At 52.5% G+C, this 27,349-nt stretch overlaps 1 protein-coding gene across 3 annotated transcripts in view; it reads left to right on the forward strand.

The window, feature by feature from the left end:
- The first annotated feature begins 1,874 nt into the window (after positions 1–1,874).
- Positions 1,875–27,349, forward strand: part of PLEKHM2 (pleckstrin homology and RUN domain containing M2) — a 29,756-nt gene continuing 4,281 nt past the window's right edge. The window contains exons 1-12 of one of the 3 annotated variants that reach the window (XM_032201522.1): positions 1,875–1,961; positions 15,605–15,711; positions 15,900–16,009; positions 16,914–17,013; positions 17,519–17,606; positions 18,019–18,205; positions 20,009–20,137; positions 20,523–20,582; positions 23,645–23,879; positions 25,111–25,896; positions 26,207–26,276; positions 26,376–26,466. In XM_032201522.1, coding sequence (XP_032057413.1) covers positions 1,902–1,961; positions 15,605–15,711; positions 15,900–16,009; positions 16,914–17,013; positions 17,519–17,606; positions 18,019–18,205; positions 20,009–20,137; positions 20,523–20,582; positions 23,645–23,879; positions 25,111–25,896; positions 26,207–26,276; positions 26,376–26,466 — 2,023 coding nt within the window. In that variant the 5' untranslated portion in view covers positions 1,875–1,901. The remainder of the gene's footprint in view (positions 1,962–15,604; positions 15,712–15,899; positions 16,010–16,913; positions 17,014–17,518; positions 17,607–18,018; positions 18,206–20,008; positions 20,138–20,522; positions 20,583–23,644; positions 23,880–25,110; positions 25,897–26,206; positions 26,277–26,375; positions 26,467–27,349) is intronic. The other 2 variants (XM_032201523.1, XM_032201524.1) reach the window with 2 other exon arrangements.

The following is a 27,349-nucleotide window of genomic DNA, read 5'->3' on the forward strand; positions in this document are numbered from 1 at the left end:
CTGGGCTGTTCCCGCAGCAGCTGCAGGAAAGGCCAGGTTTGACCTGGCACGTCAGCTCTGGCTCAGCCCATCCCTTCCCTCCCAGCAGGTTATTTACAGAGGAAGTGGTGTGAATGGTGCAGGGAATGTGCTTGTGGAGAACTGCTGGCTTTTCCTTTTTTAACTGCTTTTACTTTCAGTTCCATTTTCAGTTATTAGCATTGAATGTTGCAAGAGCAATAAGCTAGCCTCGAGTTGCAGCCCCAGCATCAGAGCCTTTCACTTGAATCTCAAGATGAGGGTTTATTACTAATTTTATTTTTTATTTCTTTATCCTCCCTTCCTAGGAAGGGAGGCTTAACTGCTGCACCCTGCACCAACTCCTCACTCTGTCCCATGATGGCTATTGGGGTTTGTATTTATTTGTTCCCAGCCCTCCCAAACAGCTGCTGCTTGTAGCAGCATTTGCAGTCTTGTCTTTACAAATTTCCTTGTCTAAATACTGATGATCAGCTGTGCGAGTGCTTTTGGCTCCTACTAGGGCCCACCACATTGATCAATGACGTCGATGTGTTGATGGGCTGGTATTAAAAGGCTGCTGAACAGCAGTGGGAGATAGCCAATGGTTTCTGATGCTTTTTTCATTGGGACCCTTAGCCTGACCCCCTGTGGTGGTGGCAGGCAGGGGCCCACACAGCTTTGGCCTGAGGGACACTCATCTGGCCCATTTTAGGCCTCAAGATGCCAAGCGACCATGTGCACAAACCTTAGCAGAGCAGAGGTGGGATCCTGTATTTATCTTTTTTTTTTGCTAGAGATGCTTGCTGCAGGATGAGAGGAAGCTTTGCTTTGGCCCTTGGTGGTTGGGTGCTATGTAGACTGCAGTTTTTCCTTCACATCACTAAGCAGTGACACAAAACATCACTTTCTGTTGACACTGGCCCCTATCAGGCCCTGAAGCACAGCAAGGCCGTGGTGCATGCAGGGGGTCTGGCAGCCACCTTGCCTTGTGTCCCCAGACTGGGGGGCGCAACGCTCCCCACCCCCTGACTCCTCACTGGGCCCCCAATGCCATCTTCCCCACAAGTCCCCTCGGAGGGCTGCACGGGACCCAGCACTGTCACCCTGTACCCCTCATCTCCCTCACATCCCCTTGTTGGGTCCAACACCATCTCCCCTCCCTGCACCCAACACCGTTTCCCGTCACGTCCCCTTACTGAGGCCAGGGCCACGAGGGACCCGGTGCCTTCACCCCACAGGACCCTTCACAGGGCCCAACACAGTCGCTCCTCACGTCCCCTTCACTGGGTCCTTATTGCCCCCTTGTGCCCCCTCACTGAGCCCAGCCTCAGGAGGGTCCCTGCACCCTCTCCCCTCACCGTGCCCAGCACCGCCGCCCCCCGCGTCCCCTCACCCGACCGCCCCCCTCGTGTCGGGTGGGGGGGACCGTCGGGGACCCCGCACCAGCTCCTTGCTCCCCCTCCTCCCCTCACGGCACCCGCTGCCACCTCCCCGCGCCCCGTTCTCCTCGGGGCCGCCATTTGGGGGGATGGGGGCGGCCCCGCCGGGCTCCCGGGGGCGGGCGGCGGCATTGGGGCGGGCCGGGCCCTTCTCCTCCCCCCTGACCTCAGCTGCTGGCGGAGCTCGGCGCCGTCACGAGTGCGGCCCGGCCCCGCTGCGCTCCCTCCTTCCCCGCCGGCCCCGCTCGCCGTGAGGGGCCCCGGCGCGGCCATGGCTCGCTGAGCAGCGGCGGCGGCCGCCACCCCGCAGCCGGCGGGCCGGGCCGGGGCCGGGCCGGGGCAGCCGGCAGGACGGAGCCGGCCGGCGGGGGGCGGCGGGGCGGCGAGAGGGCCCGGAGGGCGGCCCGGCCCTCGGGCTCCGCCGGGCGGGCGAGGCGGCGGAGGGCGGCGGGCGCCGGCGCCATGGAGCCGGCGGAGGTGAAGGACCGCATCCTGGAGAACATCTCCCTCTCCGTCAAGAAGGTGGGCGGTGGGGCAGCCATGGGCACCCCCCCCCCGGCTAAATTGCGGCCGGGGTGGGCCGGGGGGAGGTCTCCCCCCCCCGGGACATCGCTGACATCCCTGTGGGACCGCCCCTGCCCAAGGCCCGGGTCTGGGGTCACCGCTTTGTGACAGGACCGGGGGGGGGATGCATCTGGGGGTTGCTCTGTGTGGGGATGCCCCCAGGGACCCCCGGGCTGCGGGTCTGGGGTCGGAGGCATCCTTTTTGCTGGTGCCGTGGATCCAAGGACACCCCCGAGGAACCCAGTCGGTGGGGCTGGGGCGGCCCCTGGCAGGGGGGGGGTGTTGGTGACCCCTCCTGCACCCCCTAAAGGGACACAGCCGGGGTCACCCCGGGACCTCCTCTGTGTCCCCGCTGTCAGGGACGTGCTGGGGTTCCCCCCGGGGCTCCCAATCCCAGGCTGGGGTTTCCCTTTTCCAGGGGACCTCCTCTGTGTCTGGGGCAGTCACGAGAGTGGGAAGTTCTGGGCTGGGGCCTTGCTTTTTGTCCTTCCTGGCCCAAATGTGAGCTCAGGCCTTTTCAGAGAAAGGCCAGCGACCACGAGCTGTGCTGGGGGGAGTGAAGGCAGTTGTTTCAGTTTTCATCCCACGTTCTGGAGGAAAGGAGGCCTTCTGGACTTGCTGATATTTCTCCAGTTACTGGGTTCCTGCTGCCTTTTGAAATTGGTGTTTTTCTGTAATCTGCAACATGTCCTGACACAGATTCATCCATGAAAACTTGTTACAAGAAGGCTATCGTGAGTGAATTTCCAGCACAATTAAGGAAGGGATGATTTGATATTACCTCCTGGATGTAGGATGGATGTGCAAACCTCTCCCATCCTTTCTTTTCCTCTGTTGGTGAGCCTGTTCTCTGGTCTCCATCCTTAATTTTTAGAGGACATTAATTTTTAGGGTGAATCTCTTATCTACCTGGAAATGACAGGATGTTCATTTGGCTCCAAGCTCTGTTATGATACTCTGTAGCTCTGACCTTGCTACCTCAGTTTCCCCATGTACGTAAGGATACACTAGGTTCCACTCAGGATTTGTTGGACACAATTTATTTACATTGGACATAATTTATTTACAAAGAAAATCTTTGGGATCCTTGTTTGGAAATGCTGTAAAATCAACATGGTGGGTTTTTTGGTTATTATTGTATTACTTGAGGAAGGCTCCTTGTCTACAGCTCTGCCAAGACATCTCTGCCTTGACCTGCACTGATCTCCGCCAACTGCTGTCTTGGTCCAGCAACGAAGAGGGATTTTTGGATTTTTCAGTCGTGCCAGTTTGCTTTCCTGTTCAGTTCCAAGTAGGAAATCTCAGGGAAACGAAGGAGACACCAGGCTGATGGACCTATTAATACCATCCCAGTGAAACCAAGTTCAACCACATGGCAAAAGTCCAGTACTGGCACACCCCTGTGTTTTACCCTGGGATGCAATTCTGCTTCCTCAGGGAGACTGCTTCCCTTCAGCAATGGAATTGCTAATTTTTCCCAGCATTTTCCTGTCTTCATCCCTTGACTCTCTGACATTTTTCTTTTCTCTGTGTTAGTGGGAAGAATAAGATAGTAGGTTAGAACAGGTACGCCTTTCCCACACCCTCGCTGTGCTTTGGGAGATCCTCATCTTGTTCATCCTCTGCTCCCTGCCTCTTGAGTAATGACTCCTGGTTGCTGGGGTTGTGTCATGAGGTGTGGAGACTTTTCCAAGTATTACCTCTGATTTCAAAAGCTTTCTAGCTGTGTAGGCAGATTACTCCTTACTCTTGCTGTTGTTGCAGGTTTGATTTGTGGAGCAGAGGGTTTGGATGTGTTTGTGACAATGTGTGCACCTTTCTGCAATGCTTTTTGGCCAAATAATAGGCTTTCTTCTCTTAGCTTCAGACCTGAGGAAGAGTTTGTGGATGCTCAGTGGTCAAGTTGCTTTAGAAGGAGACCTCGCCTTGAGACTGGATGGAATTGGGACAAAAGCAAACCAGCACTGAAGGCTGAGATACTTGGTTCCATAGCTGCCTTTGAGTAGCAGCAGAAAGCATGTTTTTTCTAAGTAGCACAAGGAAAACCATCCAGATGCTCATCAGCTTCCTTCTGCCTCAGACGGGGAGCACAACAAGCAGCAGCACAGGGCTGCGCAGGGCCCGTGCCACAGAGAGCTGCTCTGGTTTCTTGTGCCACCATCGCTTGAAGCAGGTCCGGGTGCGCTTCTGAATTCCAGGAGCACAGTGAGTAAATTCTGTACAAATGGACAGCAGAAAAAGTGCTTTGATTCCACACAACAAGTGAATCCCTCGAACCTCAGTGATTGGGAATATATAGAAATATCTGAGGGCTAGAACATCAGCTGGAAAAATAGGGGTGCAAACGTCCTCGGAGAGGATAATTATAAACCCGCGGGTCTCTCCATGTGATACCCAAGGGCCTGGTCATGCGCTTCCACCGTACCTCAGAGATCAGGGGTAGTTCTACCCTTGACAGCAGAGGTGAAAGGTCAGGCCTCAGCGGCCAAGAGAGAGGCAAAACATCAAATTTAGAGACTCATAAATTGTCCCTCTAGCTGGAGAGATGTAGGAAGGCTTCAGGAGGGGCTGGGGGAGCTCAGCACTGGCGAGTCAGGTCCCTGCTTTGATTCAAACACACACCTGGGAGAAGTGTGAGGACAGCCTTGATTTCCCCATCTATAGCTGGTCCTCTCTGACCTCTGGGAGAAATAAAACAATTCGGAGGGCGATGCTTTTTGCTCTTGTTATATGGACAGTATCGCCCTGTGGTGCTCATTACTTCTGTCTTGTGCCTGTTTCTTTTCCCCTTCCCCACCCAGTGCTCCCTCACCCTGCTAAGAGGGCTGTGCTCCAGCACAAATTACTGTGCGACTTGATGCCTAGCTCTTATTTTCTTGAATGAGTGAGGGATTTATTGAGGCAAAAGCTGCAGACGGTCAAGTTTTGGCTGGGTGTGCATTCACCCCTTGGATGCATCCTTTCCGCGAGGGGTGCAGACCCCTGTCCGCTCTGGCACTACTTTTCTTCTAGCAGATGTTACTGTGAGTGGCAGCAGCAGGGCGAGCGCTGCAGCTGAACTTTCGCTGTGGTAAGCACACTAGAAATGCTGACAGCTTCATACCCATCCTTGGCCAACCATCTCCTGGTAGCTCTGAGTTATCACAGATGACCTGATCCACGCTGAAGCTGGTAGCATAAACATTTTTTGTTCTTTGTTTGGCTTTCTGTGCTGTCCTGGACGTTGCAGAGGGTTAAGGAGAGACTTATTGCTGCCTTGTCTGTGGTTAGGTGGCCAGAACGCAGAGTTCTTAAACAACGCTCATTGCTGCCAATTCGGGGAGCTGAACAAAATTCATAAAGAGCTCAAAATCCAAGATTCTGGGGCTCTTCTCTGTTTTTCAGGCTTTCTTTGTGGCTTTGAAGGACACATTACCACAAACAGCTGATCCTTGGTGCATGTCAATCAGGTGGAGTGTTTTTTTTGCCGATGTTGCAAGAGTTCTTGCCAGAAGCTCTGGCTCTGTTCCGTTTATGCATGACTTTGGGAAAGTTTCCACTTTTCCCCACAGGCAGGGGTGCCAGTGAATTAATGCTGTGCCATTTCTGCCTGTCTCCACATCTGATTTTCAGCTCCGTACCAGTGAAATGCCATTGCAGCCCCTCAGGCTCCCTGAACTCTGCTCTGTAGTATCTCCTGCACAGCGAGGGAAGGAAGATCTGGGCACGGCTTGGTCCCCCCATCCTGGAGAGGAGCAGGTAGTGCTGGCGTGGAGCATCCCTCCCCCAAACGCAGAGGGGATGCACCCACCTCTGGGGGCTGGGTTGATTTAGCCAAGCTGCCATGACACCGAGGTGGCAGTTCTGGAGATGTGAAAGAGCCTGAAGAGCAGCTTGCCTCCTGCTTCCTGTTGAGGGGCACCTCGCTGGCGGTAAGACCACAGGGGTTTATCTCTGTCAGGGTATTTCCTCTCGCTCGTTTGTGTTTGCTCCAAGCCACATCCGCTGTCACTGCTGGGAGCACGCAGCAGGAATTGATGTCTGTCCGTGCGCAGCGCTCCTGCTCGCAAACCTGTACCAGGCTCACCGGCTGCCAGAGCACAAGGACAGGGCTCGATCTCCCTTTGCTGAAGCCAGCAATGATTTTGTGGAGCTGCGAATACACGAGGATCCCTCAGGTGCTTCAGTGCTCGCAGCACTGATGCTCTGTGTGTTTTGGGTGTCCTCTAAGGGCTTTGCCACTGCTTGGTGAGCAAACAAAGCTGCTTGCTGTGGTCCGGCTGAGAGTGCAGCAGTGAGGCCCCGTGAGTATTTCAGGGCTTTTTTCTCAAAATTCCTAACGTGTCCTGGCACAGGCCGGGTGATAATACAACTGCCAGCAACAACCTGGTAAGAAGATTGGATTTTTTGGTACCAAAACTGACTCTTTATGCCAAGGGGAGGCATTTCTCAAAATCAGCTCAGGACCTGCTGATGGACAAGGCTATTATAGCCTTTTTTCTGGGGGAAAAAATCTGTTTGTTCTTCTCCTGCTAGCACAAAGCATTCTGCTGAGAGAGAAGTTGGTTCAGGAGGCCAGGTTTTTTGTAGAAGGAGCAATGCACCATGCCTCTGAGGCAGCCTGCCTCCGATTTCATGAATTCTGTGAGCGTGACACGGCTGCTGAGCGGTTCCAGCTTTTCCCACTTCTGATACCCTGGTCCAAGAGGAGTAACCCAAGTAACTTTGTGCCAGAAGACTTTGTCTGCAGGGAGAGATTCAAAGCGCTGAATGCCTGGAGTGTGAGTAAGCAGCAGCTATCTGGGAGAGCAGCAGCGTTACAGGGCACAAACCCCCTGTGCTCACTTGTTTTAGTGTGTTTACCAACTGGACTTGTTTTTCCTTCCTGTGAAATCTGTTTTCTGTTGTGCTGAGCATGTGACCTTTCCATCTGCCTTCAGCTAACACAGGGATCCTGTTCCTCGGCAGCTGTGTGCAGTCCCAAGGGCTCTGCTGGCCACGTCTGACAAAAAGCACCGCTGGCAGGTAGCTTCCCTCCAGCCTTGCTAGCCAGCTCTGCGCCCATTCCCTGCTCACCACTGCAGAAAGAATGAACCTCAAACAAAGGAAAGCCCTGGAAAAAGCCTTTGGGGTGTGGGAGCTGCCAAGTGTACGTGTCGCAGGAGGTGACAGTCTTACTGGGTTGCACTCAGCTGGACAAATGCCGCAAAGCTCCATATTTCTAGACATGAAGCATCCTTCCTGTGGGTTTCAGCTTTGCCTCTTTCAGGCTTCTGTCTCTGCACATCTGCTTTCTCTTATCGCTGCTCCAGCAACACTGGCGGTTCCTCAAGGTGCTGATGCATGTGCATCGTCCCATGTGCTTCGTCAGGAAAGTGCCAGCATCCAGGCAGGGGGTGCTGAGTGCAGGGTGGGAAGCTGAGCTCTGAGGCCAGTGCTGGTCTGGAAGCTGTCTGTAAGAAATGTTGAGTCAGGTCACGTGTGCAGCCCCCAGGACATCCTGCCAGAGCTGAAGTTTCTGGGCTCTAAGTTGTGTTGTACAGATTTCTTTCTTGATTGGTAAAGGGAGCAGCAGACCAACATCCCTGCCTTGAAATTCAGCCCACTTCTATAGGTGGTACGAAGGTTGCAGAGGAGTTTGGCCTCCCCTTTACCATTTGCCATTGATGTCTGTACTCTCCTGAGCAGGCATGAGAGAGCTGATTGTGCCTGTCTTTGTTTATCCATCTGAAGTGTCTGTCCTGTCCCTTGCTGATGCCTCTTCCTTTGGGGCTGGAGCTCCAGGTTTGTTTCTTGAGGGTGAACTGCTGTGGGTGAAGCCGCAGACATCACGCCAAGACCCAGAGCTGTCTCCTTGATCAGAAGTTTTTAATCACGTTTTTAGGCAGCGTTTAGGCTGCATTCACGGGAAACCACGGGGTTTTGCCCTTGCTGTATAGGGCTGTGCTGCCCAGTAACGTGCCCCAGCTCCCAGCCAGCTGAGCAGTGCGGTGGAAGGGCAGGTGCTGCGAGCAGGCTTGGGGAGGTTCGGAGCCTTGCGGAGGGTTTGCATCTCCAAAACACTGCCTGCAAAGAAAGCCACCTCCTTGATAGATTGGAGGAGCTCTTTCCAGACGTTCAGGAAGGCAGCAAGAGGACAGGAATGGAGGCAGAAAGAAGGCTGCAGCAATCTCTGTTATGTTTTGGCTGCCTGCTTGCTGCTTTGTGGTGTTCCTTTTGTTTTGCTTCCTTGCAAATGGGGAAAACCCTTTGCCAGTCCTTGTGCTGTGGCTGGGAAAGTGGGGCTTGGAAGCATCCCTCGCCTTTCCCATACAGCGAGTGCAGTGGTTGGGGTAGGAGCTGAGCTGGAGGAATGCAAGGGGTTGCCCAGTGGGTCGGTTTGCTTTTCTTCTTCAGTGTTTGTCTTGCCAGGGAAATGCCAAGCAGAACAAGGGAAACGAGCTTGGTGCTGGAAAGCTGCTAGTGAAGTGTCTGCAAGCCAGATGTGAGGAGGGGAGGTAAAGACTTGGCTGGACTGTGGCCAGCCGTGAATAGTGCAGGCGGGTCCGGAGACTGGATTTCAGTCAGGTCGTGGGAGTGCTGGAGAGGTTTCAATGCACCACCACGAGAACGATTCGATTTGGAGAACGGGCTCCTGCGTGGCTCACTCAGTTTATTCAGGAGAGTGGTGCTGGTCCCTGCAGGGGGTTACCTGCAGACACAGGAGGTAAGGACGTTTTGATCTAAATGCCAGAAATCCCAGGAAACGAGGACTCAAGGAAGACTCCTTCGATCTTGCTGATGACATTCTCAAGAGGAGGATAATCAAACTCCAGAGCAATTTTGTGGCTTCAGCATAATATGGAGGCTGCGAGGCGTGAGTGGGCGTTGTTCTCGCAGCCATTCCTGGAAACTTGGCTCAAGGGGCAGTGCTGATACATTTTTTGGGGAGCTGTGGGTCTCCTTCCACGTGGACCTCGGGGTTGAGTGCGTTACCTGGATGGTTCCGTGGCCCTGCATCAAGAAGCAAGCCCTTGTCAGGACTCACAAAGGACCTGGGTGTTTCCTTCTCCACAGTGTCTTCCTGTAGTATTCCAGGAGGTGACAGCATCTTTAAGAACATTGTCTGTCAAACAGCTACCGACGCATCAGAACTATTCCTCAGCCTGACAAACACTGCAGATCCCTTCTTCTGCTGGGGTAACCAGTGCAAAGCAGGGATGGAGAGGGGAGGACCTGACCGGTGGGGTTTCTGGCATCTCTCCTTGCGCTACGAGAACACTGCAAATGGGCCTTGAGAGCTGATGCAGTTAGTAGGCTATAAAATCCTGCGAGGAACATCCTTTCTTGTGTGTGCCAGCGTGGGGTGTGGCATATTACTACAAAAAACATGCCATTTACAATCAACTCTTGATTAATAAACAGCAATTAAATCCACCCTCTCCTCAATGGGATGAGGTGCAGCAGGAGCTCTTCCTTTATCCCCCTCCACTCCAATAAGCTTTCCTTTCCCTTTGGACAAACACCCTTCTGCTCTGCCTTCTTCTCGAGTGTGTTTATCTTGCCAGCCTTGAGTACTTGGGCTCAGGAGGAGCTTCGGTAACCGGTTTGCAGCAGCAGGTTTTGCTCCACGCTGTTGCAACACCAGCGGACACGATGGGCTGCGGAGTGGTCTCAAGCTGACAGACGCTCTTGGTGGATCGCAGGGATGCCTTCTGGATGCCGACAGCACTTATTTTGGCTGCAGGAATGTCTATAAATAGCCCCGGGCTGAGAGTCAAGGCGTTTGCAGGGCACCGTGTGCTGCATGAGTCCTCAGCCTGAGGCTTCGGCCATTCATCGTGGCACCCACCTGGTTTTGGGGTGCAGAGGGGCCGAGGGGAAAAGCTTCTCACCAGAACCCCCCAAGATGAATGCTCTGCAGGAGCGTTGTGCTTGGTAAATTCTTTTTAACCTTACTGCTTGTCTCCTTCCTGGTGCTCCTGGCTCCAGCCCTTCTCACTGCCCAGGTATGTCAGGGAGCTGCTTTGTGGATGCTTCACATGTGAAAAGCTGGAGTTTGATCACCACTTCCCGAACAGGTCCATCCACCACGCAGTGATTAGGGAGAGCTTGGTTTCAAATTGTTTGTTTGTGTTTTATGGCAATTTGCAGGGGAGAAGTAAACACAGCAGATAAATGCATGGTAACTCAGAGGTAGGGAGGTGCATTACGTATCGTGTACAGCTCCGAGCACGCTGTGCTGTCCAGCTCTAGCAAGCAGGCAAGTTCCTAGCGTGGCATTTTTCAATGCAGGCTGTTTGTGTTGGAGCAGAGCTGCTTGCTGTGGTGGTGCAAAGCTTTATTTTTCATTTGGTAGGGAAGTAGGTTTAAACAGACCATCTCTCAGGGCATCCCCACATGTATCTGCATTTTAGAAAACCTGCAGGGTCACAGGTAAGTGTTAACAACAGCGTGCTGTGCCCCTCACACCCTGCTGGTACTTTCCAGCCCCCTGCAATATTCATGCTTCTGCCATTTTTTCAGGGTAGTGTCCCAGCACCCCTCCCTGTGCTGCACAATTGGTGTCAGGTTATGGGAACGTCCATCCTAGGGGGGGTGGAGAACATGTCCGTGGCCTGCACCTCTGCCCCGAAATGTTTGTGGTCTGAATTTGTGCAGATCTCAGGTTAGCTGGATTTGGGGCAGGCCAGGTGCTCTGGGAAATGATGCAACCAGATTTTGCTCCTCAGCTCGGAAACGAGTGCTGGCAGTGGACACACAGCGCATCTTCCCATGGAAGGACTGGCTGGTGCTTCTCTGCGGGAAGCCTGGCCCTCCCCTGCCTTCTGCATCTGGAGCCAGCTATAAAATGGCCCAGGTGACACAAACTACTGTCACCACTCTGAAATGCGGTGTCTTCAGGGCCTGGCATGACAGGGATGCTGCGTCAAGACTCAACTAGTGAGCAAACATACGAAATAGCTATTTTGCTGCTTCTCTTCAGTTTGCTTTGTAGTTCATTCGCTATTTCGTCGTACCTTTCCTCTGTGTGTGTCTTTCCAAATAGAAGACGCCTCCCGATCAGCTCCTGCAAGTCGCAGCCTTTCGCCACCCTCGCCACAGGGCTGGCTCCACCCCGGAGATCCCAGGGCTTGCTCCGTCTTGTTGCCTCCGTGGGAGCTCAGTGGGGACTCAGCGCTCTCTCTGGGCACCCTGTGCAAAACCCAGCTCCCCGGCTGTGCAGTTAAGGCCGCCTGGGCACATCGTGTGGCCGGGAGGCAGGCTGGGGATGTGCCCAAGCGAAGAGCTAAACGCGCAGGGATGAGGATGAGGGGCGAAGATATGAGGATCAGGAGGTGAGGAGACCCATGCTACAAGGAGCAGGCAGGGCTTGGAGCAGGGCAAACCAGCTGCGTTGCAGTCTGTGTGTTTTTTTCCCTCCTGCTGATTTCTTTCTGGGGCTCATTGTGCTCCAGCAGCCTGTGCGTGTCCTTTGCTTGGGGCTACAAGCCATTGGCCCTGTTTTCTTCATGGGGCACAGTAGAAATGTCCCTATCCCTTGATGCCATGCTGCCTGGAGAACGCGGTGGCAGAGCTCTGTGCAGGAGCAACCCCTCGGTGCGCTTCCCTGCACTGGCACAAGCAGCAGCTCAGACACAGCCGTGACTCAGAGCACTCAAATCGCCCCGGGAGGAACCACCACGTGCCTGCTTCCTGCTCACAGCGCCCCGTGGCCCCGTGATGGTGCACCAGGGAGTCACACGAGCTCGTCTTCTGCCTCCTGACATGGCACGGACTGGACGGGGGCTGCTTGGGGTGGGTTTGCTCTGGACATTGCAATGAGCAAAAGTCGGCAGTGGGTGCGCTGCAGGTTGGTGCTTGGCCTCTGACTTCCCAAAAAAAAGCCATGCAGAGTTCTCCTGTTCCCTAACCTACATGAAGCAAGACCAGCGTTGTTGCAACAGTGCTGCCAGCGGCGTTGACTCCTGGGGCAGGAGGGAGGCTAAAGGTAGCACCAAGTCTTAATATAACGTGGAATCATCCCTTAAAAACTTACGTCCTTTCTTGGGGGAAGATTCAGCTTTTTTAAGAAATGGAAAACAATTTTTCCAGAAATACCCAGCTGCTTCTCACCACTCGGAGATGCAGAGATGGGACAATCCCCTGGGTTTGGCAGCAGGTTGCAAGGGGACGTGTGCTGAACCTCTGCTGCTGACGGGAGCTGGTCAGTCCATGTAGGAGCTGGAGAGCTGGAAACCATGAACTGGCTGTGGGAAGGACTGTAACAAAGATCTAGGCTATTTTGGGGAAGGAAGGAAAGAAAAAGAGGAAGTGCTTCTTCGCTCATCTCTTTCTCTGCACGGAATCTCTCTGTAAAGGGGAGCTCATCCAGCTGGTGGCAGAGCTCAGAGTTCCCTCTGCGATGACCTCCCCGAGCAGTGTGCACAGCGCCTGCCTGAGTGGCGCCTTGTTTTTCCCCGCTGATGTGGTAAGCTAATGTAAGGCCTGCTTTTATTTTCATTCTTTTTCCCCTAGCTGTCCCCCACAGCTGCATTTCCTCAAGTGAGCACAGAGCCTGCAGAAAAACCCCAAACAGACGTTGCGGCCGCAGTGCAGCAGGAGGACCCGCAGCAGAGGGTACCCTAGCCCTCTGCATAGGCAACAGCGTGGCTGGGACAAGCCAGGATTTTCTGCCTTCAGTTCCTGGCTCACATCCCACAAGGCAGGGGCTTTCCTTCCTGCCTCTGTTTCCCCAAAAAGGGATATTTTAGTGACTCTCCATTCCAGGCAGCTCTTGGAGAACATGCAGTGTGTGAGCACTCTGTGTTGATAGTATGTATGGCAGAACGAACCTGGGGATGAAAGAAGGGATTTCTATTTTGTATTTCTTTCCAAATAGTGTAGAAAAGCCACATCCCTGACTCCAGGGGGCTGGAGGAGGATCCCGTGCCCCCAAATCAAACAGAGGCTTATGATAAGCCTTTGTGATCCCTCATGGCTCCATTTACCCATCGCCTGGGGGATATGGCTCTAAATTTACATTTTGTTTCCTCCTCAAGTGTCCTTGCTGTGGGAAGGAATGTGCTTAAAACTGCTGATTGCAGATAGCTCCTGAAATAGTTCTCGAATAGTGGGATTTCAGGGCATTCTCCTCCTTGCTTGGACCTGGGCTGCCTACTAATACTGTAAATCTTCTGAGACAGCTTCTTCCTCTAAAACGTGGAAGAGCTGAAGAGCTGCTGAGCTAGAATGCATTGGCTCTCGCCTGGGTGTAGTGAAAGTCTGTGCACCTACGGGTGGCTCCGCATGCAAACCATTATCGTGCTTTGTGTTCCCCAGGGCATTTATCTTCTTGGTGGGACTGGGACAGATGAATTGTGCTGTGTGATCGGATGAGGGAATCTGGCTGTGATTCTTCCAGCTCAGCAGTTCTTTCCCACGTCAGGGCTGGGACCAGCTCCGTGCAGGAACACGCCTGGCTCTCCCATCTTACCTAAGAGCTGCCTTCCTCCACAGAGATTAAAGATCTTTTAGCTTCGCCCAGCTCCCAGCCTGATATATTCATATTTTTAGCAGTGCTGTTGGAACAGTTCCCCAGGTGCTGTGAGGGTTTTCGCTAGCCCCTTGGTAAATTTCACATCAGGACTGGATGATTTTCTGAAAGAGCTGCTCTGGCTGTAGCAGTAATTCAGGAGGATAAACCAGTTTCTGGTTTCTGGGGACAAGTCAGACTTGACAAGCACAACACCATCCAGTTTTATAGAACATAAACTTTGTTTTTGTCTCTATATGGAGCCTGCAGTATCTCACCTGCTCTTGCTGGAGTACTAAAGGGTTGCTGGTAACTGGCAGAAGAGGGCTCACTTTGGTGATGTGGGAGCTGCAGATGGGCTGAATCACCACCGAGCAGTGGTTGATGTGGTCATGGTCACTGCTTCATGCGCTCTCACAGATGAGGCACAAACTGTCTTCAGATCAGGGTAGGCTCTGTCCTGTGTATTTCTGGAGAAAATTGTGAGCACCTGGGTGTTGTGCTGGAGTCCTCATCAAAACCCCTTGGCTGCAAGAAGCCAGAGAACCGTGCTGGGAAGCAGATGATGCAGGTGTTACAAAAACAAGGAAGTTTCCAGCTTGTTGGAGCAGCGCGGTTTTCTTGATAGAAACTCATGACTTGGAAAGGACACCTCTAAACATGTTCTTCTGTGCATATTTTTATTTCTTTGAATCTAACATGTAACTGGTGAGGCTTGGCAAAGAGGTATCAGGTGCCAAAATAAGGTATGTGTAGGTGATGAGTTGTCATGGCTCAGCTGAACCATTGCCAACCAGAGCAAATAAACGTGGCCTATGCAGCTGAGGCTTCGTCCTGGGTGAGTAACTCCTTCGTTCTCTGCCTGAATGCCAGGCGTGTCTGAGACGGGGACCTAAATACATCTCTAAGCTCTAGGGGCAGGAGAAGGCTGGGAAGAAATATGTGTGTAAGGGGATTTCTAGTGGCTGATTTTGCAAAAACAAAAAAGTAGTTTTTGCTGCATCAACCCTCTGGGACTGTTGTCAGCGGAGTGCATGGCCAGCACGGACCTCAGAGCTGGCTTTGCCAGCCCCTTGCAGCTGTGGATGGGTTAACTGGAGATGAGTCGAGCCACCCAGATTTTTGAGAAAGCAGCAACCAGATGATGTCGTGCCTAGTGGTGATGCCACACAGAGGGATCGGGGTGAATCGGGCTGCCTTTGTCCCTTTGTTCTTGCCCAAGCTCAGGCTGTGCCTCTGCTCCCTCCGTGTCCCCGGCAGCCAGGCAGTCCCTTGCAGCCTGCCCCTGACACTCTGGGAGGACCAGGGCAGCTCTTGGCTGCCTGGCATCGATCCCCAGCATCGCAGCGGTTACTGAAGCCGTCTGTGACAAGAAAACCTTGGTCTCTTCCTGGGATGCTGGAATTGCACGGGGTGTCACCCAGATATGGCACACAGCACGTGTGCAGCAGTGGGTGAAACAGGCAGGTGCGGTGTTACTTCTTGCCAGCTTTGTCCTGCTGATTGCAGGCTCGCTGCTGGATCGCTTAGGTCCATTGTGATTATCTGGGAAGAACAAAGCAGACTTTATTTGGTAAGAACTGCCCATGGGTGATGTGACAGCAGCAACCTGTCCTCCCCTCCTTCTGCTGAACTCAGATCAACTTTTGCACCTGGAAGCAAGGTTTCTCCTAGCCCAGGGTTTCCCATGGCAGGACCCTGAGACCTAGGAGGGGACTTGCGGCAGAGTCAGGAGCAAAGCCCAGAGCCCTGACTGATTTCTGTTCTGAACCACTTCGCAATGGCTGCGTTGCTGTAGCATTAGCTGTGAAGGAGGAGGCTGTGCAGCCCAGCCTGCCAGCTCAGCAAACAGGGATGGTGTTTGTGTGGCTGTGCTGCTGACATGTCCCTGAATTGTGCATGGATCTCCGTGAGTTAAATTCTCTATATAATTTACTGCCATACAGTTCTCTTAAAACCAACTGCTGCACCCTGTAAGTAACCTGCATCAAGGTTACTGCAAGCTAAGAGAGGGGGAAAAAAAATATTAATGCTGTATGTGAGTGTCAGCAATGCTACCTGTGAGTGTCAGCATATCCAACTGTCTCCTCTGTTGGGGTGTTTCATCCATTGTCTCTCTTCTTTGCAGCTGCAGAGCTACTTTGCTGCCTGTGAAGATGAGACGCCAGCCATCAGAAACCATGACAAGGTCCTGCAGCGGCTCTGTGAACATCTGGACCATGCTCTGCTCTATGGGTAAGTGTTGAGCCTGCCTCTGGGTTTCCTGCATGTGCTTAGATGCTTTTCACTCTGCTTTGCTTGTGGACATGCACGTAGCATGTTGCAGGGGCTCGTCTCAGCATGGGGAAACTATCTGGGCAGCAATTGGGATGGGGGTAAGAAAGCCCTCACTTAACCTTTTCTGGGCCCTTCTCTTCTTCCAGACTGCAAGATCTTTCCTCAGGCTACTGGGTGCTGGTCGTGCACTTCACCCGCCGTGAAGCCATCAAACAGATAGAAGTGCTTCAACACGTGGCCACCAACCTGGGACGCAGTGAGTGTTTGCAGACACTGCCCTGCCTCTGAGGGCAAACTTCAGCCTGGGAACATCCAGCAGGCAGCCTGGGAAGGTTGTAGTGGCTCATGCTTAAGGGCTGGGGACCAGGGGGCTAGCAGGCAGCTTAGGGCCGAGTCCAGCTCACCTTGCTCAGGCCCAGAAGGTGGGAATGCTGTTGTCCTGCATTATGGCTCTAGAAATATCGCAGCCTTGTCTCTAGGTCAGACTGCTTCTGCTGCCACGAATCCAAAGCAACTGCTGCGCTGTGCTCTCAAGAAGGGTTTATGGCAGATAGGAGACATCACCTCTCTTGCCCCAGAATGTCTCACTCTAGCTGTCGTTTGCCTGATGCTGCTTCTCCCTTGCTGCAAGATCTCTGTAGCAGATGTTTGGGACCATCAAGGCCACAGGACGGTCGGTGCCCAGAGACCTCCTCTCTGCCTGATTCTCCCAACACCCTTCATCTCCCACGTCCTGTACCGGTGAGAGCAGAGCTGAGCACAGACTCCGCCATCACCTCTCTGCTCCAGCCTTTATGTAATACCTCAAATTGCACCTGTGATGATTCAGAGCGATTCTCCCTCCGTCTCTCCTGGCTGGTGATCCTGCTGGAACTGCCAGCAGGGCCCCATCACGCTATAGGGGTGTAGTTGTGTCCTCTTCTCTACTGGCTGCCATGCACACTCTTATTCTTCTTTCTACTGCAAGTCATGAATCTGTCCATTCATCTCCCTCTGGCATTCTTCCCACAGATTTTCCCAACAGCCAGTTGCTCCCCTCAAATGATATGAATGTGAATGAACAATCTCATGTGTTTTAACAGATCTGTGATTATTTCCAGGCTTGCTTTGCTTCTCAGGCACTTCCCTGCAGTTAAATCCTTCTTCCGCTTTGTTTACAGGCCGGGCGTGGCTGTACCTAGCCCTCAACGAAAACTCATTGGAGAGTTATTTGAGGCTGTTCCAGGAGAACCTAAGCCTGCTGCATAAATACTACGTCAAGTGAGTATGCTTGCTCATTCTTTTTTGGGGCTCTTGTTGGCATCCCTCCTTGTCAGAAGCAAGAAATGCCAGTGTGGGAGCGAAAAGTTGGTCAGGGTCTGATCATTTGCAGAGGTGTTGTGTGCTTAATGCAAGGGTCTCTGATGTGGAGGCACTGTCCTGGAAGAGATGCTTCCAGGTTCTCTTATATTTACTGCTTTTATTCCCAATCCCAGGCATATTCTTTATACTCTTCCATGCCTTCCAAGAAGCTCTCGACCCAGCTCTAGTAGACACCTGAAAATCTGGCTCTAGAGTGACTTGGGGACAGTGTGTAGTAAATGCTTGTGTGCTCTCAGAGCCTTAAGCTTGGCCATTGCTCTTAGAAAGGTGGCAAGCAGACAGCCTACAGCTCTGGGGCTGTTTACAGTGTAGCTCAGGGACATGTCACCAAAATTAAGAAAACAGAAGTTGTTTTTTCTCTCTTCCACAGCTCTAAAGCTCTTCTGTTTTATCCATGTTGCAGGAATGCGCTGGTTTGCAGTCACGATCACTTGACCTTGTTCTTAACGCTGGTGTCTGGGCTGGAGTTCATCCGCTTTGACTTGGATCTGGTGAGGGGCAGTGTGTTACCTGTCTGCCTGCTGTGCCTCTGGGGCAGCGGGTGTGTTGAGTGGGGTGAGGGGTCCTGGCTGTCACACATCCCACTGCCTGGTCCAAGGCAATTTTTCGCTGGCAGTCCTCTTGTTGAAAATGTGATGTTCCCAGATTGACAGGGGTGTAGGGGAGTCACATTTGCAAGTTTAGTACGAAGTGCTGGCATCCTTCCAGGTAAATAGAGGTGCACACAAGGCTACTGGCTGACCCTCGGTGTCACAGTGAAAGAGGAGGGAACTGTCAGGTTTCCTGTGAAAGAGGCAGAAACGGACGGTCAGAGGCCATTCAAGGCAGTGCCATCATTTCGTCTGTGCAGTTAGCTGTGTGCGGTGACTCAGATCCTGACTCACTCCACATTCTCCTCTGCAGGACGCTCCTTACCTGGATCTGGCCCCGTACATGCCAGATTACTACAAGCCTCAGTACCTTTTAGACTTCGAGGACCGCCTGCCCAGCTCCGTGCACGGCTCGGACAGCCTGTCTCTCAACTCCTTCAACTCTGTCACCTCCACCAACCTGGAATGGGACGACAGCGCCATCGCTCCCTCCAGTGAAGGTAAGTGGTCTGAGAGAGCAGAGGCGAGGCACTGGCCTCCTGTTTTTGTCAGGGCTGTGTGTTCCCACACTGCCATCAGCTGAGCTGCTGGACCAGACGAGCTACCAAATGATGTAGCAAATGATGGGCTGGAAGAGACCAAAGAACCCCAGAAGTCAGGCTGTGAGCCTCCCCCATCTTGCATTAGGAGGTACAGCCAGAGGAAATGAGGGGAATGTAAGCTGCAGACAGACACATTGCCTGCAGTTGGGAGGGGCAAACTTCCTATGCTAGTTACCTGAGGCTGCAGTTCCATACAAGGGTGTGTTTTTGTAAGAACTGGTGATATCTCCCCATGGGGTGAAAACTGTGCCCATTTCTGAACATTCACAGTTCGGTATGCATGGCTGCAGAGGACCTTTTCTAACTGCTTGTTTTGCAGTTGAGAGACACAAATAATTTGGAGGATATAGAGAGTAGTTTCCAAAGTCTTCTCTCCATGTCTGAAGGAAAAGCAGCCAGTGGTCTCAGAGATGCTGTTTTTTTCTCTTTAGGTATCTTACCTTGAGCAGGCTGATGAGTTATGATGTTCGCACCCTTATGTGTATCACAGAGGGCTCGGCCGTGTTGGGTGTTGTTCCTGATGAAGTGAGAAAATGTGCCTTGTGCCTACCTCCTCAGCCCACTTCAGGCTGGAACAGGCAGCTCTTATGCTACATGAAACATGTTCACAAAGGAACATTTTGGCTACTGTTGTTCCTAATCCGGAATACATTGACCTGGTTCCCTTTTTGATGCCAGTTTGAGGAAAGCAGGATCAGGAGATTCTGGAATAGATGGGGTGCAGTGAATTCAGGACTGCATCCACCTACAGTCAGGTTCCCTCTGAGACAAGGGTCTGCCAGCTGCCTTTTATGTGCAAGGACTGCAGTCCAGAGGAGGAACACCCCAGGAAGCAAGATGCCGGGATGGGTGTTAGCATCATTTTAGCAAAGGACTTTGAAGTATGGCACTGCTTTGGGCTTTTCTGTGGTGTCTGCACATGTGCTGCATGTGTGAAAGGGTTTGCTTTCAAAGGGAAGGCAGCGAGGCCTCTTGGCTTGCCAGGGTGCACAAGCCAGCACCCTTCCCTGAAGCATCGCATAGCACTTTTGTATCAAAGTCCTGTGTAGTTGTCCTTCCCAAACAACCCTCAAATCCCCGGCCATGCATGACCAGCCTGTTGGAAGCACCCCAGGTAAGTTGGAGACAGTAGAAGAAACCTAGCAGTAAAAGTCATGGGAAGAAGCTCCTCTGTCCCCAGAGGCTGGGAAAAAGCAGCATTCATGTTTCACTGCGTACTGCACCCCTTGTCTTGTACTCCTGTTCCTCCCTTGGCAGAACATGTCTTGGTGCCAATGCACCTCCTAACTGATTGGGCAAGGGGCGTCAAAAGATTTGGCTACATTCACCAACCCACTTGGTGAATGGAAGCTTGGTGCTCAGGTGGGGTTTGGAGTGGAGGTCCAGGAGATCTTGGAGCTAGGTTTTGGCTTTGGCCTCATCACAAGCCATTCTGTGTGTCCAGGCAGTAGTTGTGATCTGTGCCTCAGTTTCCCCATGAGGAGAGGGGTTTGGTGCTGGTGTAGAAATGCAGTTCCGTATTGTGAGACCAAGGAGGTGGATGTGTGAGAACCCCAGGGAGAAGGCAGTGCTGCTGGTCCTCCAGTAGGGAGCGGGTTGGGGGTCCAGTGTCTTTCTCTGTTTGAGCAGCCCCTTTCATCTCTGTGGTGTTCTGATCCCATTTAACTTCATTAACCATTTCACTGCTCGTCGTTTCAACAGGAGCATCTCACTTCCGTGGGAATGTAGGTGGAGTTGGGGAATTTAGGATCAGAGGACAAGCTTTGCCCTTTAATCAGACCCCTGGCATTGCAAACATTAATGAGTCAAACAACACGGTATCTGTGGGAGGTAAGTGTGAAGTGGGGAAACTGAGGCACAGAGCACTGAAATTGCTTCCTGAAGGGGATCCCTGGCTAAGAACACAAGCCCTGTGACACCCACCATTTCTTTGTTTTAGCTTTCCAGCAGCTCTCCTGCTGGGGCCTTCATCCTTTGCTGGTCACATCCTAGCTCCTGCAATGCATCCAGCAGTAACGACGGATAGTGCAGCTGGTTTCCATTTGCATTTGTGTTCCCCTACTATGTTCTCATGCGTTTCAGATACCAGTGGAAGATTATTTTGTTTCTCTCCCTTCCCATCTCCCTCCCCAAATCCCTTTTACACTCTCCTCTGTCCCCCTCCCTCCCTACTACTTGTATTTCTAATCCTGAGTTTTATCCCTCGTTTTTGTAGATTATGATTTTGGAGATGTCATTCCAGCAATGCAGTCCATGCCCAGCAGAGACTGGGAAGGTGGGACATACTCATGTGTTAAAACATTTTATTTTTCTCTCTGCATTGCTGCCCCCTGAAGCTTGCTGCATGCTCCCCTCTTCACTTCTTTAACAAACACACACCACATCTCGATGGAATTCAGTAGTGGCAGAAAGAAATAGAAAAGATCCTTTGGGGGGGGCAATTGTGTTTCATCTCCTGTGAGACCATGCGCAGAGCTTTCCCCAGCTCCTCGTGTATCCAGACATGTTCACCTGGCCATATGTCCTGGAGCAGAGGGGTGTTTTCCTGCCTCTGACTATGCCTCTGTGTCTTCTAGATGTCTTTTGCCCTTGCACTCTGCACAGCAGATGTGAGGCTGAAGTTTCAAGTGTAGTGCTCTGACTGCTCAGTGCGTTATGGCCTGTGTTGGTAGAGGAGCCTTACACCACATTACAAAAGCAAAGTTGCAAAATTGCCCCTTCTTTGAAGCTGGCATGCAGAGATCAGTGGCCATCTGAAACGTGTGACAGTGCCAGCTGATCTGACACCAGATCAGCACACACAAGGTGCTGATTGAAAAACTGATCCATGTTCATTGATTTCCCGAAAGTCCTGGAAAACAGATGAACTAATCCTGTCTACTTTATTTTTGGGCCTTGTGTGGAGATTAATCTGGGACGTTTTGTTTTCCTTGGACCCTATGCCCTGTGTCACAACATCTCTCTTGAAGCCATAACATGCACTACATGGCTGGGCTCAGTTTGGGTTACTATTTTTTTTGTTTGTTTTTTCCTTTTTTCCTTTTTTAGTACTTCTTACGCCAACATGTCAGCTATTTATGGCCTTCATGCTGAAGAGCATACACCCATTTTAGAGGAGGTTGTTCTCCTTGCTCCACGTGCAGTCCATAGACCCCCTGTGTATCCTTTATGCTTCACAGGAGTAGGAAATCTCTCTGTTTTACCCCTGGAGCAAATACACTCACACTATGTCCTTTGTAACTAAAAGCTGCAGCCAGAATTACTTTGGCCAGTGCTACCTGAATATTTGGGAATGCTCTGCCTGAATTCCATGTAGATGGCTCTTGGGCTCTAACACACTCCTCTCATCTTCTTTCTTACCCCACATATAGAGATGCTCACTTTTGTCATTGTGGTACAGTGTGAGCTGGGCACGTTGCCTTCAGCTTCTCCTCCCTGCAGCAGGGACAAGGACTGGTGAGCTCCTCCAAATCCAGTTTCTCTTTCAAGCAGGGTTTTGAGTGGCAGAAGTGGGCTTGGGTTGTCTCTGAGCACCTGGGTAGGTCACAGTGGTCATAGCTGGTCCAGTGTGTCCCTGACACCTGAGCATACATCTAAAGGGAACAAACCATGTTTCCAAACACAACACCCAATAAACGACCTAACTGTGGGTGCTGTGTGCAGGCTGGGAGCCACCAGGGGACATTGGACACATCCCTTTAGCTTTTGGAGGTGTATGCAGGTCCTGGTTGCAAACTGGTGCCAGTGCAATCTGCCACTGCTCCAGGCTCAGGGCTGTTGAGGCCAAGTAGACCTCAACCACGGCTAACTTGGCATCTCAACCCTCCCAGGTGAGCTTCCTGCTGCATTCCTTGCCATTTATACACAGAGCAGGGGGGTGAGAAAGTTTGACCTGTTCCCTGTTTTTCAGCATTTGGAGCGAAACTGTCTTTTGGACAAATATATATATATATTTTTTTGTCTTAACAGAACCAACAATGTTTAGGCAAAGTGACATTCTTAGAGGCTAGAAGATGAAAGGGATGAATATCTTCTAAACGTTTTATTTTTCCCTCTCCTTCAATGTGGTCATTAAAAAAGGTACCTCTTTGCTTCCTTTTAAACGGTTTACACACTCCGTACTGCAGGACAGGCATTTCAGCAGGAACAAAGCAGCATTTTGAAATTGGCCCTCCCAAAACTGCTTTTATTAGATCTTATTTTTACTAGAGACTTAATTTCCTAACTCAAAACCTACACCCCCTGAATCAGTTTCCTGGGGTTTTCATTCAGAAGGGGTTTCCCTGCATACCATGAGGTTTCTAGTTGTTTGAGGGAGTGAACAGTGTCGGGGAGGAGAAAGGCATGGTCACCTTCCTCTAACCCTGACTTTGTGGATGATAATGCTGAGCATGACTGCTGTAGCCCTTCTCTGCTGCTTCTTTTATTTCTGAAGACTAACATGGGCCAGGCTGGTTGTGCTACAACCTGTCTGTGCAGCCTGCTGTCCTTGGGAATGCTGTGTTCCCTTCTCCGTGCTCCAGTCCCCGTGTCGTGCAAGCAGAGGAAAGCAGCCGGCTCCGTCAGGCGTGCCGTAGGGACCATTGCTTCACGGGCTGGCTCCGTGTCTGCCCTTACAGCTGAGCAAGCATCTTCCTGGGACCCAGTTGCAGGGAAGAAGGCGGTGCTGAGCACTGTGGGGAACCCTGTCTGCCTGGCTGAGCCTGCTATCCCAGCCCTGGGGAACTTCTGATGAACAAGGGGGGCTTCTGACAGTACACGTGCAGCCATTTGGTGTAACATGCTGCTGATCTCCGTGCCTCCACTCAAGGTGGAGGTGCCTGTGACCATTGGGATGGGAACATTGCTCCCCGTGCTTGTTAGCAGAGCTAAGGAGTCATGGCAGCTTGACCACACAAGCCCAATACCACGGTAGGTGCAGTTATTTCCACTTAACTGCCCCTGGGCACTTTAGCTGCTGTCATCTTGCAAAGGAGTGCCATGGCCCCAAGACCCCTTGGTTCTTTCCTGGGGATTCTTCTTCTAATTCCTGATCCAGATGCAGGCTCCTGAGTGACCGAGCTGTTATTTCCAAGCATTTTCTAAATTGCAGCGATGTTTTGTACCCTGGTCTCTGTCCTGCCTTGCAAGGAGCCTGCTGTCTGCAGCAATCTTTGAAGTGCTAAGCGGAGCCAACGGGGCTCTGCTGGTGCTGGGGTTGGTGCCTCTGGGAGCAGCGGGGAGACTACTTGGTGCCTTGAGACCCCAGCACGCAGCTTTGCTTTATTTGACATGATTCAGTTCTTACAGGGTGCCCTGGCTGATGCTAATCCCACTTTTCCCTTCTTGTCTTTGCAGATGGAGATCTCACAGACACGCTCAGCTGCCCACGTTCTACTGCCTCAGAGGCAAATGGCAGCAAGGCCTCCATGAAAAGCCCAACGCAGCGCTATAACCCCTTCAACGAGGAAAAAGCTGACACGCTGTCCTCCACTGAGACCACCCCAGTGCACACGGCTTCCCTGGAGAAGGCAGAAGCTACCCCTGAAGGAACAGACCAGTCCGAGAGCTGCACAGAGCTAGAGGTCATCAGGTGGGGACAGAGCTGCCTGGCCTAGAAACACACCCTCCAGAGTCATCTGTCACTAGGGACTGGTGATGTGTCACCCCCTTCTAGCCCAGCAGAGACATTATCTGTTATGCAGCCTTCATAAAATCAGGAGGCAGTGGGTTTTTTTGTTTTGTTTTTAATTCTAGACACCAGGTGGTCCTCCGTAAGTGTTAGCAGGGCTGGTTCCTTGGGGCCGTAGAGCTACAGACTGGCTCAGCAGAAACACCTTTGCCCAGCAGTCTGTATTAGAGAGCTCAAAGGACTCTGCGGGCTTTTATTGTAAGCTTTCTCCAGTGGGTGGCAGGTTTGCAGTAACTCTGGGTCTTAGATCTTCCATCCTTCCTCTTGTTTGTCAATAAGCTGGGGCTAAACCTGTTGGGGGAGATGTGTCCACAGACCTGTTGGCCGGTATTTGACTCCTCGCGGAGGAGAGCCTTAGGGGTCCCTCTGAGCCCTTAAACCTAGACAAAAAGTACAAGGCTCTGTCTGCTTATGCCTGGGGATGGAGGCACCCCAAAACCAGCTCAGCAGGCCTGTGCTTTGGTCTCATGCCTGTTTGTCCTGGGAGGTGCAGAGCAGACATCTGTGAGATGAGTTACATTGCACCCTGTGCTCTGGCAGACGTGTGGGAAGGGAGCCACACCATGCTTGCTTCCCAAACAAGAGGGCCGCAGTGCGAAGTGACCTGGCAGCAGCTTGGTGCTGTGGAAGGCCTGAGTATTTCCTGGTGTGCCATTCGTTTACAGCGGGCTGCAGGCTGCATCTCCCTCTTCTGGCAGCCGGGGACATGGCATTCCCACATCCTCTTCTTTCTCCAGAACCCTTCTCCCCCCCCCCAGTGTCCTGTTCTCAGTGATTCCCCCCTCACCAGTTCAGCTCTGTATCCACTTGTGATGCCTTTTGCAGCTAAAGGAAACCCAAGGTGCATCCAGCAAGGGAATGCCTCTCTTCTTTCTTTAAATAGGTGGGAAACTGTCTCCATACCTTGTGGTGTGTCTGCCTTCCTTGTGACGGCTGGCATGGAGACTGAGGCAGTGGGGCTCTGTGTGGCCACACACTGAGCAATGTTCTTGATATGCAAGTTTCTCTGTGATAGGGAAAATTACAGAGGAAGATTGTTGAAAAAGGGTAGGACCCTGGACCACTACCTGTGTTTTGCACAGCCTAGGCAGGCAAAGACAAGTGATATTTGTGCTGGTCTTTCACCATGCAGGTTAGCCAAGAAAAAGAAAACAGGCAAGAAGAAGAAAGCAAAGCCAGAGGAGCCAACGAACACACCTGTGCCCACAGTGCCCAAGACCAGCACGCAGCAGGCCAGTGGAGACAGCGGCGTGAACGGGCTGAGCGACAGAGAAGACTCCCAGAGGGATGACGGTCCTGCTGGCCCAGCTGGGGAGCCGAGCCCGGGTGGGCAGGAGGAGGGTCGTGAGCGCTCTGCCCTCAGCCAGCTGGCTTTGCGCATCCCTGAGATGAAGGACACATCCATGGAGAGCGTGGGGCAGCCGCTGAGCAAGGTGATGGACAGGCTCAATGGGCAGCTGGACCCGGGCGGCTGGAACGCCCCCCACGAGCCCCCCGGGCAGTCCTTTCGGACTGGCACGCCAGGGGAGACCCCAGATGGATCGTCCTCTGGCGACTTTAGTGAGGGGATTTCAGCCCCCATGGACTTCTACCGCTTTACCGTTGAGAGTCCAAACGCTGCTGCACCAGGTGGTGGCCACCATGACACTCCAGGGCCTGGCCAACCGCCACATGTTTCTGGTAGCCCTGAGGCTCCTGAAGAAGAAGAAAGCGGAGAGAGAGAAGCAGTTGGGGCAGTAGAAGAGTCTGGAGGGGTGAGCGTTGAACCCCAAAGTGGTCATACAGCCCCCACCAATCCTGAGGCTGTCCGTGAGCAGAAGAAGGAGCAGCCCAGCCCTTCCCTGAGCAGCGCTGAGGACTCTGGGGTGGAGGAAGGTCAGGGCAGCCCTTCAGAGCTGACTCACCCTTCAGAGTTCAGGTGAGGATGGGATTGCTCAGCTCAATGTACGGAGTCCATGCGAGCACAGAGTGCGTCTTCCAAACATGAACAACTGCCAGTGCTCAAACTGGTGCTTTTCTCTTTGCCCTCTGTTTGGGAGGGCAAAACTCGTATTTTTCCAGGATAAAGATGATGCTTAAGGGGTCACAAGGTGATGGTCGTGGCCTTAGGAGACAACAGATGCCCTAATAATGCACAAGTTCACTAAGGAAGGGGATTTGCCCTTCCTGGACCTGCCCAGCCCTACAATCTGTGTCTGTCCTTCAGCCTCTTCTGTCTCTCTTCACAGGGTGGATAACAACCATCTGCTCCTGCTGATGATCCATGTCTTTCGGGAGAACGAGGAACAGTTGTTCAGGGTAAGGTGGGCACAACTCGGGGGGAACCTGATTGATCTCCTGCAGAGGGCCTGCTCTGCCTGTGTTAGCTGTGTACTGAGAACTCCTCTCTCCACGCAGATGATCCGAATGAGCACCGGGCACATGGAGGGGAACTTGCAGCTGATCTATGTCCTGCTGACAGATTGCTATGTGTACCTGATCCGGAAAGGTATCCCACTGGACTCTACTCATTGGGGCTGCTACAGCAGCCTGCAGGACTCTCAATTTAGCTGGGACATAACCCCTGGGAGGCCTGGGACTGAGGGCTGGAGGGAGCGAGGCTCACTTGCCTGATTCATGGCTTGCTCAGTGATTAGGGCTTCGTAACATCTGTTTAATATCTTTGTCAGTGACATTGACAGTGGGATAGTATGCACCCATGGCAGGTTTTCTGATGGCACCAAGTTGTGTGGTGCAGTCCACATGCTGGAGGGAAGAGATGCCACCTAGAGGGACCTGGGCAGGGCTGAGAGATTGGCCTGTGCAAGCCTCATGAGGTTCAGCAAGGCCAGCACAAGGTCCTGCATCTGGGCTGGGGCAATCCCAAGCATAAATACAGGCTGGGCAGAGAATGGTTTGAGAGCAGAATGGATTGGGGCTGGTGCTTGACAAGAACTTCAGTGGGAGCCAGCAATGTGTGTGTGCAGCCCAGAAAGCCAACCGTACCTTGGGCTGCATCAAAAGCAGCAGGGCGAGGGAGGGGATTGTCCCCCTCTGCTCTGCTCTCGTGAGACCCCACCTGGAGCACTGTGTTCAGCTCTGGAGCCCCCAGCACAGGAAGGACATGGATATGTTAGAGTGAGTCCGGAGGAGGCCACAAAGATGATCAAGGGGCTGGAGCACCTCTCCTGTGAGGACAGGCTGAGGGAGCTGGGGTTCAGCATGGAGAAGAGAAGGCTCTGGGCAGACCTTACAACGGCCTGCCAGTACCACACAGGGGCTACAGGAAAGCTGGGGAGGGACTGTCAGGGGGTGTGGTGATAGGATAAGGGGTAATTTAGATTAGAGATAAAGAAGAAATTTTGTACTATGAAGGTGGTGGGGCACTGGCA

Source organism: Aythya fuligula, chromosome 21, assembly GCF_009819795.1.
Source record: "Aythya fuligula isolate bAytFul2 chromosome 21, bAytFul2.pri, whole genome shotgun sequence".
In the NCBI taxonomy this organism is placed as follows: Eukaryota; Metazoa; Chordata; class Aves; order Anseriformes; family Anatidae; genus Aythya; species Aythya fuligula.